Source organism: Prionailurus bengalensis, chromosome E4, assembly GCF_016509475.1.
Source record: "Prionailurus bengalensis isolate Pbe53 chromosome E4, Fcat_Pben_1.1_paternal_pri, whole genome shotgun sequence".
Taxonomy (NCBI): Eukaryota; Metazoa; Chordata; class Mammalia; order Carnivora; family Felidae; genus Prionailurus; species Prionailurus bengalensis.
The window spans coordinates 22,297,814-22,316,465 of NC_057360.1; the positions used below are offsets into that span (position 1 = coordinate 22,297,814).

The following is an 18,652-nucleotide window of genomic DNA, read 5'->3' on the forward strand; positions in this document are numbered from 1 at the left end:
ATATTCATTTACACAGGTCTCTTGGTTAAGTCTCTGCGTTCGTAAAGTGCCTTCCAATCTGCCATACAACTTAACTCAAATTCACATACTTCATATTACTTTCCACAACTCAAGTTTTATCCAGATTACTGAGCTACCATCTGAATTAAATAGTGACCCAGTGCATAAGCTAATTTTAAATGTAATGCTCTGGTCTCTTCTTCAGCATACCATGAACAGTAACTTCAAATTCCTTCTTGTGGTCGCCAGCAATGTTTGTTGCCACGCAGCGATAAAGGCCCGTATCTGACACCTGGGCCTGGGCAATAACCAATTTGCGTCCATTTAGCAAAATCCTGAATCCATCCCTTTCATCAATTAGCTGGCCATCCTTTAGCCACCTATAGAAACAAGGCAAAAAGAAGTCTGGAGATATATTTTAAAAACTAAGTTCCTAGAGGGGTGTGTGTGTGTGTGTGTGTGTGTGTGTGTGTGTGTGTGTATCTCGGAGGAACTAGAACCATTTATATATTAAAATGTCTCTGTACATACGTAGATATATAAATTCTCAACTGTATTTACTGAATTCTCTATTTGCCCATTCTATAAAGTGAACTACGATGGGGAAAAGAAAAAAGTAAAGCTGGCCTAACACAGAAGTTGGCATATTGTTGGAGCCCCAGTAGCTATGTGTTTTCTTCATTCTTCTATTAATGTTAAGGAACAGAAAGAGGCAAATGCCCCTAAATATTATTCACTTCAGATGTTTAAATAATATTAACCAGCAAAGTGAATACATTCCTAAAGCATCTGTAAAATAAGAGACTGAAACCACATAGCATTATGTATTTGTTCATTTCTTATGAGTTATCACTTTCCATTTTACTTTATAATCATATGTGAACATATGTTATTCTCTTAGTTGACTAACTGCTCCTTTGCATATCCTGCACCTTGGAAACGAAAGGTTAGGTATTCACAAATGCTTTGTGAATGAAGAAATAAGAAAAAAAATTGGTAAACACATATGCATGGTAATTTCCTCTATTTCCCTAATATGTCCAGTACATTACTTTTTATTTAATCATTCATTAAACATTTCAGTTCCTCAGGAAGATCTGACAGATACTGCTTACTAGTCTATAAACTGAAAATGTAATTTCTCAGAGCATAAATGGAATTCGTCTAATTGAGCAGATTTAGGGGCCCTGTTATTATAAAGCAAAAGCTGCCTTTGTATACAGAGTATGTCTTTTAAAAGAGGAGCATAAGGAATATAATTTTTTTTTTAAATTTTTTTTCAACGTTTATTTATTTTTGGGACAGAGAGAGACAGAGGGGAGGGGCAGAGAGAGAGGGAGACACAGAATCGGAAACAGGCTCCAGGCTCTGAGCCATCAGCCCAGAGCCTGACACGGGGCTCGAACTCACGGGCCGCGAGATCGTGACCTGGCTGAAGTCGGACGCTTAACCGACTGCGCCACCCAGGCGCCCGAGGAATATAATTTTATATGGCCGTCTTTTAATGACACAGGACTTCTTTCAAGATAGCTCTAAAACACGCAAATAAAGAAGTGGGAGGTATTTAGAAGACATACCAAAACCCTTACATGATAGTTGGTGTGGGAGAGCCTGTCACTTGACAATCTAGCTCCAGTAAGTTATTAACCATCACAATGAAGTAAGATGTCTCATCTCCTCCGTCTATAGCTGGTGGCACTAGAAAACAACAGAGATGTAGCATACAAAGAAATGTACACAAGAAAAAATATACTACTCTTTTAAGCAGTACTAAGTTGCAGTTTAGAAGGTTGACAATAGGGATTTGATACACCAAGGGGATTTGAAATATAAAATGAACTTTACCATACATACTTGCTAGGATCGGGGAATGTATTTTTGACACACTGTGGATTTTTCTCAATTAATCTACCACGTAGGTGCTGCTGATGCCATCTGAATATAAAGCTAGTTCATAGTTTAGTTTGCTTATTTTCATAATAAGAGAAATGAACCTCAAAAATTGGGCCTCTGTTCAAAAGTCTTTAATTTATAAAAAAACAGAGACTAAAAAGGTTGCAAGATGACTTCCCAAAGCCCAGAGACAAAGTTTCCTGTTGTCTAGCATAGCGCTCATGACAGGGGACCACGTTATCACTCACTGCAATCAGATATTGTCATAGATGTAAAATGCATCAATGCACTTACAAATACAAAGTGTGCCTGTCAAAATCAGTGGAAGATTTACGTGGGTTCTTAGATCTTGGGTCTGGTGATAAATCCACCACTCAATAATGTGCAGGTCCAGAGTTGAACAGACAACTGAACCTTCTGTAACATCATTTCATGATTCCATGACCAAAAAACATTTAATAACATGGTCAGGTTTTGCTATGAATCTGGAATCCAGATTGTGGCATCCTTATTTACCTAAGACATCAACTTCGTATTTGATTTCCTTTTCTCCTGCCACACTGGTAGCCACACATACATACTGTCCCCGGTCGGCTTCTAGGGTACTCAAGATTTCTAGTTTCTTCCCACCAGCTTCTGTACGGACGTTGTCACTGGTTTTCACAGGTACGCCATCTTTTAACCAGGTGAGAACTGGAGGAGGGTTGCCAGTAGCTTTACACTCTAGTGTCAGTGAATGAGCAATAATCACTTGCTTACTCAGAGGCACAGCCAAGTCACCTTCAATCATTGGAGGAACTAGGTAGAAAAAAGTAACATTTCAGGCATCTTCGAAATCCCAGTTGAATACAGGAGATTTTGTTTTCATGTAGTTTGACCATAGAAACGATATACATGTCTGTCTCCTTCTAAGCTGTTAAGGAAAGAATTTCTTGGGTTAGCTGATCTGCAACTACTGTCAATATTGTGGGATACTCTGTGCTACGTCTCGCTTACAAAGGGTAGATAGCAGCAGAGAATGTTCTTAGTCCTGAAAACAACTTTACCTCGTCCATAAAAACCAAATGGTCTAGATGCTCCATGTGCCATGGACAAATGGTTGGGCAAATGAATGGACCGCCTCTTGTTAACTGTATCTTTTTAAAATATTTCTTCCAAGTCATGGGACAAATTCTTCCCATTTCTATCCATGCATATTGAAAATGACCAAACCCACCAGGACTTTATTAGTGAATGAATTCGATGTTGGCATATTTGAAAGCATAGACAGAAAGGCATATGATGACAGCACGTATTTTTTCCTTACCATAGACATCCACATGGAATGATTTTTCAGCAGTTCCAGCAACATTGGTGACATGACACGTGTATGTTGCTGAATCAGAAACCTGTGCTCGAGGGATATGAAGAAATCGTCCTTTATCAATATAAAGGGCTTGTGAGCCGGATATGACTGGCTGGCCGTCCTTGTACCAAGTAATAGCAGGCATTGGAAGTCCCCGAGTTTCACATTCCAGTTTAATTATGCTGTTGATCAGTGCTGATATTTCTGTGGTGACATTCCCTCCTTTAATACTAGGTGGTACTACAAAGGATTGCAGAAAAGAAACAAGTCTTTTAGCTTTAGCTTTAGCATCTGTACCAGACTCTTAAATGCTGTAGGTGTTTAAAGAATGCATTTAAAGTAGATGTGAATTAAAGACAATTAGGAACTCAATGATTTATCTACTGATAGTCAACTGCCTGTCTTCTCAATCTTTATCACCTTCCTCTTGGGTTTTGATTTCAGTAAGAGCAGAAAGTCACAGGGTTCGTTTCAGGGGTTCATTTAAGTCCAATAGATCATTACATAACTAGTTTGACCATAGAAATGATATACATGTCTGTCTCCTTCATTACATAACTAAGAAAGTTATGTTGAACAAACAAAGGGAAACAAAATAAAACCCCACTTAAAGTGGATATGATACATTTGAAATGAGGCCAAGGGACCAGGAAATGTCACATCCTGTACAACTGCATGCCTTCTCCCCGCAAAATACTAAAGGTCTAAGTGCCTTCAGAACCAGTTACTGGGAAGAGCTGCGGAATCTTCCAACTTTTGCTTCTTACAGGTTTTTGTTTCGTTGTTGCCTTTTTTTTTTTTTTTAGCTGCCAAGAGTTCATTCACTCAACTATACTCATCTAACCAGCTACATGTACATCTTCCGTAATTTAGCAACCACATTCCTGGCCTCACACCACATGAGAACTCTGTGTGAGTTGGAAAAACGACTCAAGTGGCTCAATCCTGCTACATCTTTTGACTCTGGTCATTCCAGGCTTGTGCTACAAACTGCAACAAGTTAAAAGAAATCAAATGGCATGTGCCTGAACTGGGAGTACCTTAATATTATTTTATGAAACTTTTATTTTAGAATAGGGTATATTCTAGAATGCTTTTCTTACAGTTGGACTAAGGTTATAGGTTTCAGGAGGAAGACCATGGAGGTAAAACACCCTCCTCATCAGATCATATCAAAGGCACAAATCATCAGCATGACTTATCACTGATGATGTTAACCTTAACAATCTGGTTGTGGTAGCTTTTGCTAGGTTTCTCCTTTATAAAGTTACTCTCCTTTCCCCCTTTTTGGGGAAAGGGATCACTCTTTTCAGCCCATATATATGGGGTGGGGAGTTAGGTTCTATTTTGTTGAGAGGAGAACACCTACCTAATTTTTTTGGAGTTATCCTATATAATTTTGTTTCTCGTCCCCAATTTATTCACTTATTCAACAATTTATTTATATCAACATGAATTCATGGAAACTTATTTTATACTTTGGGTTATGATCTAAATACTACATGGTTTAATTTGTTGTTCGGATCAATCCAGTTTTGACCACTGGGAACCATTTCATTTGGCTCCTATATTCCTTTGGCATATTCACGCCATGCTACTATTTTAGTACTTTTTTACCTTCTGGCTCTACTACATGCTGTAGGCTCATCTTGTATATTCCCTGCCCCAGCTCTAGAATTAACCATTTTTCTTAGAAGCCTTGGTTCCTTTAAGTGGAAAAAGATATTAGAAAACAAGAACCGGATGTGAATAGAGTACCATAATATTTTCTGATAACCGTTCTCAGAACTAGCTCACAGTGACAAACATTCATATACACATTTCTTTTTTGTCACACATAATTTAAGGAAATATCTACTACAGTGTGAAGTAAACCTGGTGGTAGGATAATTTTCCTATAAGGTAGTTTAATATACAGCTCAAAGAAGCCAACTATGGTTCATAGGTGAGACATGGAGATGCTAAGCTAAGAATACATTTTTACATTTTTAAATGGTTGGGAAAAAAAATCAAAATAATACTAATATTACTTTGTGACATGTAAAAATTATATGAAATTCAAACTTCAGTGTCCGTAAATAAAGTTTTATTGGTATATAGTCCCACTGATTTGTTTACATATTGTCTATGGTTACTTTCTCCCTCTAATAACTGAGTCAGGTAGTTGCAAAAAAATAGCAAATATGGTGTTCTCATTGTTTCTCACTCCTGCTGAGCTTACCATCAATTTAAGTAACACAGTTATAACTCAATAGCATTTCAAATTGCCATGCATATCACCATGGCATGATATTTTATTTTATTTTTATTCTCAGTGCATACTTCTCATGTCAAAACAAGAAAGAGAAAAGTAGATTTTAAAACACCTTTTTAAAGCACAACACAGTGAGGATTATTTTGTTATAAATGAATGGCAAAGCATCATTTATTTTGTAATAATACTATTGCTGTTTTGAAAGATTACAATACACACCAACACACTAGACTCATCATGTTATCTCCAAAGGAAAACAACAGTTGGATAAATCATAAAATGTAAAATGGACTGACTCATAATAACAGAATTTCTTCTCAAAAATAAAAAGTCAAAATGAGGCTACAACCAAAAAAAAAATTTTTTTTCTGAGTGGTTCATACGTTAGCGAAGCAAGAAAAGTCATTTACCAACAGTGATTTAATTAAAATCAGGGATGATCACAGTCAGTAGTCACAGAAATGTGTCCACAGAAATCTTAAATCTTTGTTTGAGATTATTAGCCTTTGCATGACAATAATTGCTGGAAGACATGAGACCACTGGGAGCAACGTTGATAGTTAATTCTTTTTTAAAGGCAACTTTTCTGAACAGTATTCTTGGCTCTTGGCAAACTAACAGATGTTACTGATACTGCTTTTGGTTTGAGGAGTCAATGCCAAGTCTGAAGAAACTAAAGAATTAGTCTCTAAGAATAGTCTGCATGGAACAACTACAGACAAAAAATATTTTCAAAGAAATCTTACAAAAAAAAACCCAAAAGAACCCAACACTAACTCGTTACAACCTGAAGTGGAATCTGCTAAGATATGGTACAACTGATGGTAGCAGGAAAAGGCTTAGACAAATTTATAAAGCTTATTAAAATATAAGGTTTTAAAAGTCTATATTCCTTGTGTTACTTACCAGCAAGCACTCTGTGTAAAATACTCATATGTTCTGGAACCAGAAGTGTCAATGGCATATTTTATTTGCTCTTATGGACTTAAACATCATCAGTTCCATGAATTTTTTGTTATAATTAGAAGCTGAATATAAAGACTTGTCTACCATTGAGCAGTTCAGCGCCTTAATGGTGCTAAACTTATATTTTAATTTTTTGAGCTCAGTGCTGAGACTACTTTTTCTGAATGAAAAGAACTGTCCTCGAACACTATTACTGAATACTGTTGAATGATTTTGGAAATTGGTTTTTGCTACAAATTTGCTAATGTTTCTTAATGAATTCAACCTAAAATTACCAGATCAAAACAGCACTTAAGTGCAAAACTTATACTATGGTAGTCATTCTGTCTGAATCACAATTATGTCAAGCGACATTTATACATTTCCCATGCTGTCAAACAAAACTGAGATCTCCACTGCCCTACAGATTTGCCCTGGATATATTTTCTAAGCTCAAATTTCAGTTTCAGCAATGTCTCTTAGACCTTGATAAAAATACAAAGGAAATTTCCATGTTCAAAGTTCATTTATCTCTAAGAATGAACCTTTAATTATTCAGTCTGCGATACGGCATGCTAGAAGTCAATTATCAAAAGAATATAAGAGAATTCTATAAATGCTTTCCAAGCAATGAGTATGGTCATTTAAAATAATATGTTTGTGAAGTGATGTCAGTATTTGACAGTATCTGTCTACATGAAAAAACATTTTCCAAGAGGAAATACATAAAATCTCATTATAGAGCAACATTGACATTAACATGAACATTTGCAATCAATTTTAGTGAGAGGGATCACTAATTTTGACCTCCACTTAAAATATTACCCCTTCCCTCCAAAGAATTCCATTAATCCAATCTGTAGACTTGTATGACAAAAAATTTTATAATTTTAAAAATTATTCAAAAAAAGAATTTTATCAATAGATAATTAGTAGAAATTTATTTCTATCTTGATATGTAAATACCTACATAGTATCTTTGACTTTGTCTCATGGTCTGCAAAACCTAAAATATTTACTATCTTGCCCTTTATAAAAAAGGTTTGCCAGGTCTTGCTACAGATAATTAATGAATACAAATTCAAGCCACCATTTTGAAACCTTAAGGAAGAACATTTTATTCAGATTTAAAATTTTAATTTTGCTTTTAGATTACTTATGTCATATGTTAATCTGTAAACATATATCAAACTTTTGGTTCAAAGTGCCTAAATCAGCTGGCTAGCCTAATTAGTTGGATGACACATTAAAGAAAGCAAGAACATATGTTCAAATAAGTCTCTACCCACCATGAATGTTTTACAAAGGAATATCATTTGTACTGGAAAATATCTGCATTTTTGAAGTTGAGAAAAAATACTCAAAGAACATTTCTAATTGATGTCAGAACAACACACCATCTACTGCTTAAATTTGCCAAATAAACGTCACTTCCTATTTCAATTTAATTCATATATACTTTTCTGGGACCTTATTTCTGTTTGACGAAGGTTGTTACAGATAAAGGTAATAAACACACTGCACATTAAAATGCACTGCACATATACATTCAAAGACTTACACACACTTTGGGGAAGCACTTAGACTTCTTAAACACGAACCTCAAGTTAAAAATCTTTGCCTCAGAATTAATAGCTATGAATTTACACAATCTCCCCCTGGGACATTAAAAGCTCTTTTATTTCCTTCCTTTTTTTACATCTTTCCCCTCCCTCTCCGCCACCCCCCCCCCCCGCCCCCGCTCCATCTTTTATTTTTCATTCTTATTCTGCCTCTATTTCTTTCCTTATTCGGGCACAATGTGCATTTCTGCCTTTCAAGTGCATCAGCTGTTTTGTCCTCATGTTGGTATGTAAATAAGGAAAACAAATGAATCAAATGTCATACAAAACACATTCTCAATCTGAAATCTACATAAATTTTCCTGACAGCCCAACTATGGCATCTGTTTCATTCATTCTTAGGAATAAAAAGCATTTTCATAAGTGAAATAAAATAAGCTTAAGGTTACCCACTTGGAGGTGCAGCCAAGCATACTAGAAAGGAGATGCATTATTTCCTGAGTTATAATAATCAAAACTTCACAATGTCATAATACCTTTCATCTCAGACAATCCTAGAAATTTTAATCATTATAGTTCCCTCTCTTCTGGGTGCCTGAAGGCATTATATAGACTGCACAAGACGATCTGAAATAAAAGAACCCAAGTCCTTGGGAAATAGGTGTCTTACAGAATCACCAAAATGTATGCATCATAGACACTGGCAACGATACAACAATGTAGAGAAGACCACTCAAAAGCTTAGGGGAAATTTTGCACCTGTTATTTGAATGTCTGGTTCTGGTAAGAGGCCAATGGTGGCAATAACACTTATGTTTAACTTGGATTCATGACCGCCAATCTTTCAGTAATGCTACTCTTTTTTTTTGGAGGACATGTCTTTTCATGATTAGATTCTTCCAAGGCTTCTATTTATAGGTAGAAATAATTTAAAAGCTTGCATTAAATAAAATCTCTTTGATTCAAGAGAGCTACTCAAACTTTATATAAAGACACTAACATTGAAAAAGGGAAATTTGCAATCCAGTGAAGTTATATAGAAGTCAAGCTAGTAAGCCAATACAATCACTAAGTAAATAATGAAAAATGAGTAACATTATTAAACTCTCAGTATAAGCCAGGTGACCCAGTAAGGTATCTAGCTTTTGATCCTCACAATAACACTATTAAATAGGTGCTATTATTATCCCCATTTTACAGATGAGGAAACTGAAGATCAGAGGGTAGGCAATTTGTCCAAAGTCATAAAGCTAGTGAGTGACAGAAATTGGATCTCAACCCAAGTCCGCCTGTCCCAGAAGCCCAAGTTCTTAGCAATGATTAGATCAGTGCTGTCCAATAGAAATACAATGCTAACCATCTACATAATAAAAATCTTTCTAGTAGCCACACCAAAAGAATTAAAAACAGAGGAAATTAGTTTTAATAATATATTAAACTATTATATATAATATTTATATTATTTATATATATTAAATATATATAAATATTTATAACATTAACATATATACAAATAATATATTAAAATATATATAAATATTTATATATTATTTATATATATTAAACATAATATATAATATATAATTTAGCTATTTATATATAAATATATAATATACTTAATATTATATATATTATATATATAATCATTTTAGATATAATCAATGTAAACTTATCAATTAGATATCTTACATTATATTTTCAAATTAAGTCTTTGCTATATGACCTATATTTTATACTTACAGCTTGTCTCATTTTGAACTAGCCACATTTCCAGTGCTCAACAGCTTCATGTGGCTAATGGTTACCATAGTGGACAGTATATCACTAGACCATTCATTCATTTATTAGCAAACATTTCTTGAGAGCTACCACGTATCAGACATTAAAATAGGGAACATGCAAAACTAGGCCCTGCTCTTACGAAGTGTAGCTTTCCTCTTATGAAGTGTAGCAGATAGGTAAATAAATCCATAATTAAGCAATAACCTATCAGACAGTGATATGTATTATGAAGAAAATAAACTTGGACAATATAATAGTGACTGCCTGACTGACTGGCTTGGGAAGATCCTGTAAAGAGGTGATATTCCTGAAGTATCTACACTTTTGAGTGTCATACACTGTGGAGAGACAGAAATCAGTACAGTAATAAGCATGACTGGCCTATTGAATTACTGGGTAATTTGCTGTGCCTGTAACCTAATGTTTATGTGTGTAAAAAGTATTAAATGACCTTGGAATTCACTTGCCTCAGGGAATATTGAGATTTTTAGTGAAATGAGGGCTGAATCCTCTGGTAGGGACTTAGCTGGAAGAAAATGGTGGCACAAACATAAGGCATTTAAAATATCACCCTGTGGTCAGAATAAAGACCAAGATGGTTTGAAAACAGAACAACTGAATGGTTTGCATACCATTGGCTTCATTCAATTCATGTATCTCAGTTCTTTTTAGAGGTTTCTGGGTTTTCTTTTTAAAGTCTTTTAAGGATTTAGACATTTGACTTATTATGTATTAATCAATCAGGAAACGCCAGATGTCTTGAGTGACATCATTGGAAAATCACTAGACCTCTCAAAGAAATCCAGATGTAATGACAAAATACATTAAAATTGGATGCAATGTTCTAGTCTAGAACACAGAAACTAGGATCTTTCCTCTAATGTAAGTTGCAGTCCAAATTATTCAGCATTGAATAAAAGAACAGTTAACATTAAACCCTGATTTTCAATAATAGTGGGAATTGATAATGACAAAACAAGCATACGAAAATCACACTTACTATAGACCGTGAGTTTTATGTCCTTGGCTTGTTTGCCAGCTGCATTAGATACAGCACACTGGTAGCGACCCTTGTCACTTCTTCGTGCATTCTTTAAATGTAAAACTTGTCCTCTGTCTAGAAGTTCAATATTAGGATCTCCCAAAAATAAAGGCCTAGAAAAAATAAATTTCATTCCATGGGTCCATTTTTATTTTCCTGTGTTTCCTCTCTTATTGATAACAACAAAAATCATTAAGTCCTAGGAGATTAAAAATATGAAACAAGGTTTTTTTCTCTATGAATCTAAAAAAAATAAACAATGATATTAGTACTCTTATTCAGAAAAATAGAATTATTAAAGCATTATTATTCATTATTTTCATTAATGAAAGTTAGATAATGATTACTTTGAGATGAAAAGTTCCCTCATTTCAAACTTATTTGTTAAGTATTAATAGAAACCTGGTAGTGTTTCATTGTTTCTTCCATTCCTCCCCCTCCTTCTCCTCCTCCTTTTTCTTCTTCATCTTTTTTATTTGTTTTCATAGCCAAAATTTCTATCATCATTTAGTAAAGTAAAACTAAGAGTATAGGAGCTTGAGGCCAAGGAATATTAGTTTTAAACCAATATCATTATAATACCTGGAAAAGTATTCACAATAGAATGGTTATTACTTATTAAAGACAATGATCCTGCCAGCTTTTCTAAAAAGTAGATACTGTAGTAAATATGAATGTTTTTATAATCACAAGTACTTAAATATACTTATGTCAAAAGCAACTCATATATGGTTGTTAAGGAAGTCTTTTCCTACTATACAGTCATTTATTGAATACTATACAATGCTCACTTTACATAACTGGCAGCAGCTTTACGTAATAATTGAAACATATCGTAAAGTCTATAATATCCTAAGATTCATACCTTTTTTTAATGTATATTTATTTTTGAGAGAGACAGAGAGAGAGAGAGAGAGAGACAGAGAGAAAGAGAGTGGGGGAGGGGCAGAGAGACAGGTAGAGACAGAATCTGAAGCAGGCTCCAGGCTCTGAGCTGTCAGAACAGAGCCCAATGCGGGGTTTGAACCCACAAACCAGGAGATCATGACCTAAGTCAAAGTCGGATACTTAAACAACTGAGCCACCCAGGCACCCCCTAAAATTCATACCTTTAAAATCCACTGATCTTCTTTCAGGAAGACCCATAGCTAGTTTTTTAAAAATCTGCAGTGACTTAGCCCATGATAAATAACTAGATGCACTGCTGGATTAGAAGCCTCATCAGACTACAGAATTAAATGGAAACACATTTAATGTTCTGTGGTAGCATCCTTTACGATTTCTTGGCATGTCACTTTGTAGGAAGCTCTCAAAAGCTGAGAGAATAAAGTACCTTAGTTTAATGCATTTTAACTGTTTTTAAAAAGTGAATACTTGATAATGTTACTCAAATTTAAGTAACTTTAAAACTTTTATTGATCATTAATTATGCAAGGAATATAAAATTTAAATAAACAAAAAAGGAAGTATTATAATAAGAAAAGGTCTGCTTGATTTATTACCCCTAATGTGAGTCTTCTCTCTAGATATCTCACCTTTGTAAGTTTGGTTTGCATTTTTTCACAAGTTTTTTTTCTTCTAAACATTTTCACGCTTAAATGTCTTCCCAAAAGAATCTAGTTCTTACATGTAAATGGTATTGCTTTGTTCTTTCTACTTTCTCTTTTTACCTGACAATAGCTGTAGAGATATTTTTGATATCTATAGCTTGATCTTACTCTTTTTAATTGCTGCACGTTTCAAAATATGACTATGCCGTAAGTTATCTACTCATCTCCTAATATTAAATATTAACCAGTTTCCACTTTTCTGCCACCACAGTGTTGCAGGGAATATTACCTATTGTCGTACCTGCTCTCATGTGGATGTGCATGAACGTTTCCCTCTCCTAGAACCTGAAAGTGTATTTGCTACATTACAGCATATGGGCCTTCAAACTTGAATAGATATCAACAAATTGCCTTTCAGAATACTAATCTATTTACCACACTCTCGCCAACATTTGGCATTGTTTGAACCTTTATTTGTTTTGCCAATCTGACCTGTGAAAAGCAAAATTCATGTTTTCTTGTTTACATTCTCCAAATTATTGACAGTGAGCATCATTTTTTCTTCCAAGTTTTAATTTAAACTCGTTAGTTAATATACAGTGTAATATTTGTTTCATGTGTAGGATTTATGGATTCAGCACTTACATACAACACCCAGTGCTCATCAAAAGTGCCCTCCTCCATACCCATCACCATTTAACCCATCCTCCTGCCCATCTCCCCTCCAGCAACCTTCAGTTTGTTCTCTATTGTTAAGAGTCTGCCTTATGGTTTGCCTCTCTTTTTCCTCCCTATGCTCACCTGTTTTCTTTTTTTTTTAATGTTTATTAATTTTTGAGAGAGAGACAGACTGTGAGTGGGGGAGGGGCAAAGAGAGAGGAAGACACAAAATCCAAAGCAGGCTCCTGACTCTGAGCTGTCAGCATAGAGCCCAATGCAGGGCTCAAACTCACGAGCTATGAGATCATGACCTGAGCTGAAGTCGGACATTTAATGGCCTGAGCCACCCAAGCGCCCCTCATTTGTTTTGTTTCTTAAGTTCCACATATGCATGAAATCATATGGTATAGTCTTTCCCTAACTTATTTCACTCAGCATACTCTCTAGAGTATCGTTTAATACAGCTATTGCTTAACTGAATATTTTTAAATTGCCTGGTTATATCCTCCATACATTTTTCTATGTTGTCAATTTTACTGATTTATTAAAAGTTTGCATACAACCCTTTATTTTATTCAATGCAAATCTTTACTCTTTGCTACTTAAGCCTTAGACACCTGCTCTCAGAAACTATAATGATACTCAAATTGAGATAGGCTGTGAGAAATAAGCTCTCACGAACAATATGAATCAATACAGCCATATCAGTGTAAGCAAACCTCAGTAGCCCTTGAACTTGAAGTCTGGGAAATATCTAATTGCTCTTTTGTGATTGTTTCCTTTTGTCCATTTATAGAGCTAGCTTGAGTATTCATCTTATTGTCATAAATTTTCTTTTCTCATAATTCAAACAATCCTATGTAAAAGCAAACTTTTCTCTGCATTTGGATCTTGCATTTTTCATTTTTTATTCTGAGCCTATGGGCAGAATATTTAGTGTCCAATAAACTTGAGTTCCTCTATGTTTCTAAAATAAATTCCCAGCATTTATAGTCTTATAAATCACAAGAATGAAAGGTATTAGAAGACTCTGAGAACATTGTTCAACAATATTGTTTTCCTTCATGTTCATTTAATAATATTTATGTGGTTAAAATAATTAGAAGGGAGAAAATCCACATGGATTTCCACATCTATTTTCTATCAACTGGACCCTTGCAACAAATAGAGACATGGTACTCACTTGCCATCTTTGAACCAGTGAATAACAGGGAAGGGAGTGCCTTTGACTTGGCATTCGAGAGTGGTGTCATGGTTGAGGACAACAGAGACTTCATTTGGGGAGCTGGCACCTATTATGGTGGGAGGAACTTGAACAAAGACATTTTATCATGAAAATCTATGATTTAGCAAAAACGAATGGGGGGAGGGAGAGCAGATTATTAATGATTTCTATAGTATTTCAGTAAGATTTTAATATTACAAATAAAATATCACGTAAAATACCTTCATATTGCATCTGTAGACCCACCCAAATGTTAAATTTAAATATTGGAACACATTCATAAAAAATTTGCTAGCAGGAAAATTACCTGCAAGAATTATGGTTGATTAGAACTAATTCATTTTGAGGAGAAGTAAACGCATATGCAAAAAGAATTTGGAATATAAGTGAGCCGTGAAGCTCATAAAATGCAATTTACTAGTGCTGTACATTTTAGAAAATGAATGACATAAGGAATATTAATCTTATAAGGTTCAAAACTGACATATTACAACGTAGTGCTATTTAATGTATATTACCCTTGTTTCTTTTAAAGGGCCCCTAGGCTACGCCTGGATAGGGGACATACTATGAAAACGACTATGCTAGTTTTTATTCTCAGAATTATCAAAATATTGAAGAATTCCTGTACACTTCCTGGACTTTGAAATCCTCTCCCTTCATATCATGTTAAGATGTTTGGTCTTCATCTTCAGAGCAATGACCAGCCACCAAAGTAGCTCTCTCGATAGAGAAGGCGTGTGATCAGATTTGTGTTTGGAGATCACATTGGCCAGGGAATGAAGACTGGATTTCAGCGGCAAAGAGTGGAGGAAGGGGAGCAGTTCAGAGGCTACTTTAATTCGGCTTATAAATGATGATACTTTCACAGTTAAAAATGAAAGGAAGTAGATAGTTTAACATTGGATTAGGAAGTAGACTTAACAGGATGTAGGTAGATTTATTAAGTTGGGGAGGAGGAGGTAGAAATGATGAGTGCCAGGTTCTAGCAGAGGCAAGCTGGTGGATGGGGGTGCTGTGATGGGCATCGCTGAAGATGAGCAGAACAGAAACTCATTGACCTTTCTGTTTGATATGCCACTGAGACATTCAAGTCAAGACACTGTGGAGAAGACAAGATATATATTCTAAGATCCAGAGAGTCTGAGTTGGAAATAAAAATTTGGGGAGTCATCAGCACATAGAATTTAAAGTAAATGAGTGCTGAGAGAAATAATAGCAATGAGACTAATGATAGGAAAGATTACTTAGTGTGTTTGTTATAGTCTGTGCTTACATATAAGGATAAATTTGGTAGAGGAAATGCAAAGTACTTCAGGCTCTGAGAAGACTAATGAGAGGGATTATTTTCATGCTAAAGCAGTTTAAAAATGGCAATTTGAATGCAGCATCATTCCCAGACTTCATTTCCACCCCAGACTGACAAACATATGCCCATTTTGGTGAACAAAACACTGAAAAGGGAGGAATTCATTTTATCACAAAGTAAACTTTAATTGGAAAATACAATTTCACAAGCTAAAATGACAAAACTTTAAATTTATGATTACCATTAAAATTTTATAAATGCCTCATAATCCAATTTATATCCCAATTCTTCTACCCGCACTCAGAATTTTCCCCTTTCAATTAGAATCAGGGCAGAGGTGATTTAGTTATGAGTTAATTAGAATGCAGGGAAAGGAGCATTTGCTATCTCCTCCAGTTCCAATTACAACCTAGCAGCTTCGGATGTCGACAACATTAATGAGTTTTACTCTGCATCGTCCTGTATAGTTATTTCCCAGAGAATTTCCTGCCTGCCTAGCAGGAGAAATTGACAAGAGCAGTAATTTACTATTTTATGTGTAATACAGTACCAAACATCCACAGACATCTCTGTATGATAATAATCAATAGCTTAAAACATTCTATAGCATATGACTTTGGTTAACCAAATCAAAGACAAAATAATGGCAGACCAAAACAAATTACATTAGTCTTATCAATTTCTTTCTAATCTCTTTGCTCTTTCACACTGTCAGCTCCACCCAATTATAAGAAATGCATCTGAAAACTGTAGTATTTTTTTAAGTTTATTTATTTATTTTGAGCGAGAGACAGCGAGCACAAGCGGGGGAGGGGCAGAGAGAGAAGGAAAGAGAGAATCTTAAGCTGGCTTGGCACTATCAGCGCAGAGCCCAGTGCGCAACTCGAACTCATGAACCGTGAGATCATGACCTCAGCCAAAAGCAAGAGTCAGACTCTTAACCCACTGAGCCACCCAGGTGTCCCTGAAAACTGTAGTTTTTTGAAAAGACCATTTCCCTTACCTAGCACATCGATGTTAAAATACTTCTGAGAAGTGCCTGCAATATTAACTGCTTTGCAGGAATATCTTCCTGCATCCTCTGGAGTGGCTCTAAAGAGCTTTAATATCTTTCCATTGTTCGTGATCTGAATACTGCTGCTTTCAGTCACCTTCAAAGGCCAAAATGGTCAGTGTTATTTCCAATCCTAATACAAATGCATAATTAAGAATTGATGTAAAAGTTTTATATCACTATTAATGAGAAAGTCACATCTGAATGGTTTATTTCAGAGATGGATGCAATGAGTTATGCATATTTTGATGTCTTCATTTACCTGGACGTCATCTTTGTACCACATAATGACAGGAGAAGGAGTACCTTCAACTTCACAAAAGAGATTGGCCAGGTGATTGACCAACACAGATACATTTGTTACTTGTTCTTTATCTTTAATTACTGGAGGAACTGCAAAAAGAGAGAAGTCATGGCTAGACAATTTTATAACAAATATTATTTATGAAGTCTCTTTACACAGGCCTTTAGAAAGCAAATTCTGAGATACGTGATAGCTAAGAAAGGCTGGTCATAATTTAAGCACATGCCTTAACATAAAGTGAAATATCTCAACCAATATATAGTAACCCTTATTAAATTTTTACTCTGTCAGTTCAGAGTTTTATAGTGACGATAAAACTTAGGATACATTTAAGGAAAACCTAGTTAGTCCACATACCACTGAAAATGCAAACTGCTAGGGTCTTAATGAAGTCATGTGGGACTCACTACTTTGCTGATGGAAGTGTATACTGCCCCGTGTCTATGAAAGCCAATATCCATGAAATTGCTATGTATGTATGTATTCTAGAGACAGTGTGTGAGCAGGGGAGAGAGGCCAAGGGGGGGGGGGGGAGGGAGAGAGAGAAAGAGAGAGAGAGAATGAATCTCAAGCAGTTTCCATGTGGAGCCTAATGCAAGGCTTGATCCCATGACCCTGGTATCATGATCAGAGTTGAAATCAAGAGTTAGACACTCAACTGACTGAGCCACTCAGATGCATCAATGAAATTTTAAAATGAACATAACTTGTGACTGCTGCAAAATGACAAATGTACAAGTATTTCAGTGAAGTGCTACTTATACTAACAAACAATTGGTTGCACCTATATGTTCATCATTAATAGATGAAGGTTAAGGAAATCATGGCACAGTCATACAGTGGGATGCTATGTAGATATAAATAAGGGTTAGGAATATTGAATAATCCCCAAGATAGATATGTTAGTAAAATAGACAAGTGTAGAGCCATGTATACAGTATTCTCCTATATGTTTACCTTTTTATACAAAAAAACAGAGAATAAAATATATATTCATATTTTCTTGTTATGCATAAAATATCTCTGGGAAAATACACACACACGCATACATGCATACAAAGCTAATAAATTTCTTTGCCCCTAGGGAGGATAAGTAGATAGCTTAGCTTAGGCCATGAGGCTTCTGACTATTCTACCATTTGAATTTTGAATAAAGTCACAATAAAAAAATTTCACGAAATTTTAAATCCATCCGTCAATCAATTAATCAGTGCAATCAGATTTTCAGTTTTCTGTTTGATAACATTCTATTCACATTCATATTAAATAAGAATACATTAAGAGAATAACATATATAAGAATTTGAAAATGTCACATATTCAATTGTATGATTTTTCTATGTTTACCATGGACTTTGAGGTTATATTTTTTTTCTGTGGTTCCAGCTTCATTGACTGCCACACAGATGTACTCCCCACTGTCAAAGGGTGTAACAGAAGCAATGACCAACAATGCACCATCTTCCAAGATAGAAATCCCAGGCTCTCTGCCTGTCAGCTCTCTACCATTCCATATCCATTTGATGGTTGGTTTGGGGGTACCTAAATAAGAAAGCAAAGCTTTGTGACATTTTAAATAAAATTAGGAATCATTACAACATATCAAATATATTTAGGAGAAATAAAAAATTTTTTATGACTATAATTTGTACACTAAGGCACTATGCTACTTTCAAGATATTTCTCCTGGCATGAAATAGCAAAGAGATAAGGCCTCTAATTCCTGAT

At 35.1% G+C, this 18,652-nt stretch overlaps 1 protein-coding gene across 3 annotated transcripts in view; it reads right to left on the bottom strand.

Moving 5' to 3' along the window:
- The window catches only part of HMCN1 (hemicentin 1), a 465,703-nt gene that overhangs the window by 192,685 nt on the left and 254,366 nt on the right, over positions 1-18,652 (bottom strand). For all 3 annotated transcript variants that reach the window (XM_043568168.1, XM_043568169.1, XM_043568170.1), the window contains exons 26-34: positions 18,272-18,466; positions 16,884-17,014; positions 16,571-16,718; positions 14,217-14,343; positions 10,782-10,936; positions 3,200-3,478; positions 2,410-2,691; positions 1,590-1,698; positions 211-380 (exon numbers count right to left, since the gene is read on the bottom strand). In XM_043568168.1, coding sequence (XP_043424103.1) covers positions 211-380; positions 1,590-1,698; positions 2,410-2,691; positions 3,200-3,478; positions 10,782-10,936; positions 14,217-14,343; positions 16,571-16,718; positions 16,884-17,014; positions 18,272-18,466 — 1,596 coding nt within the window. The remainder of the gene's footprint in view (positions 1-210; positions 381-1,589; positions 1,699-2,409; positions 2,692-3,199; positions 3,479-10,781; positions 10,937-14,216; positions 14,344-16,570; positions 16,719-16,883; positions 17,015-18,271; positions 18,467-18,652) is intronic.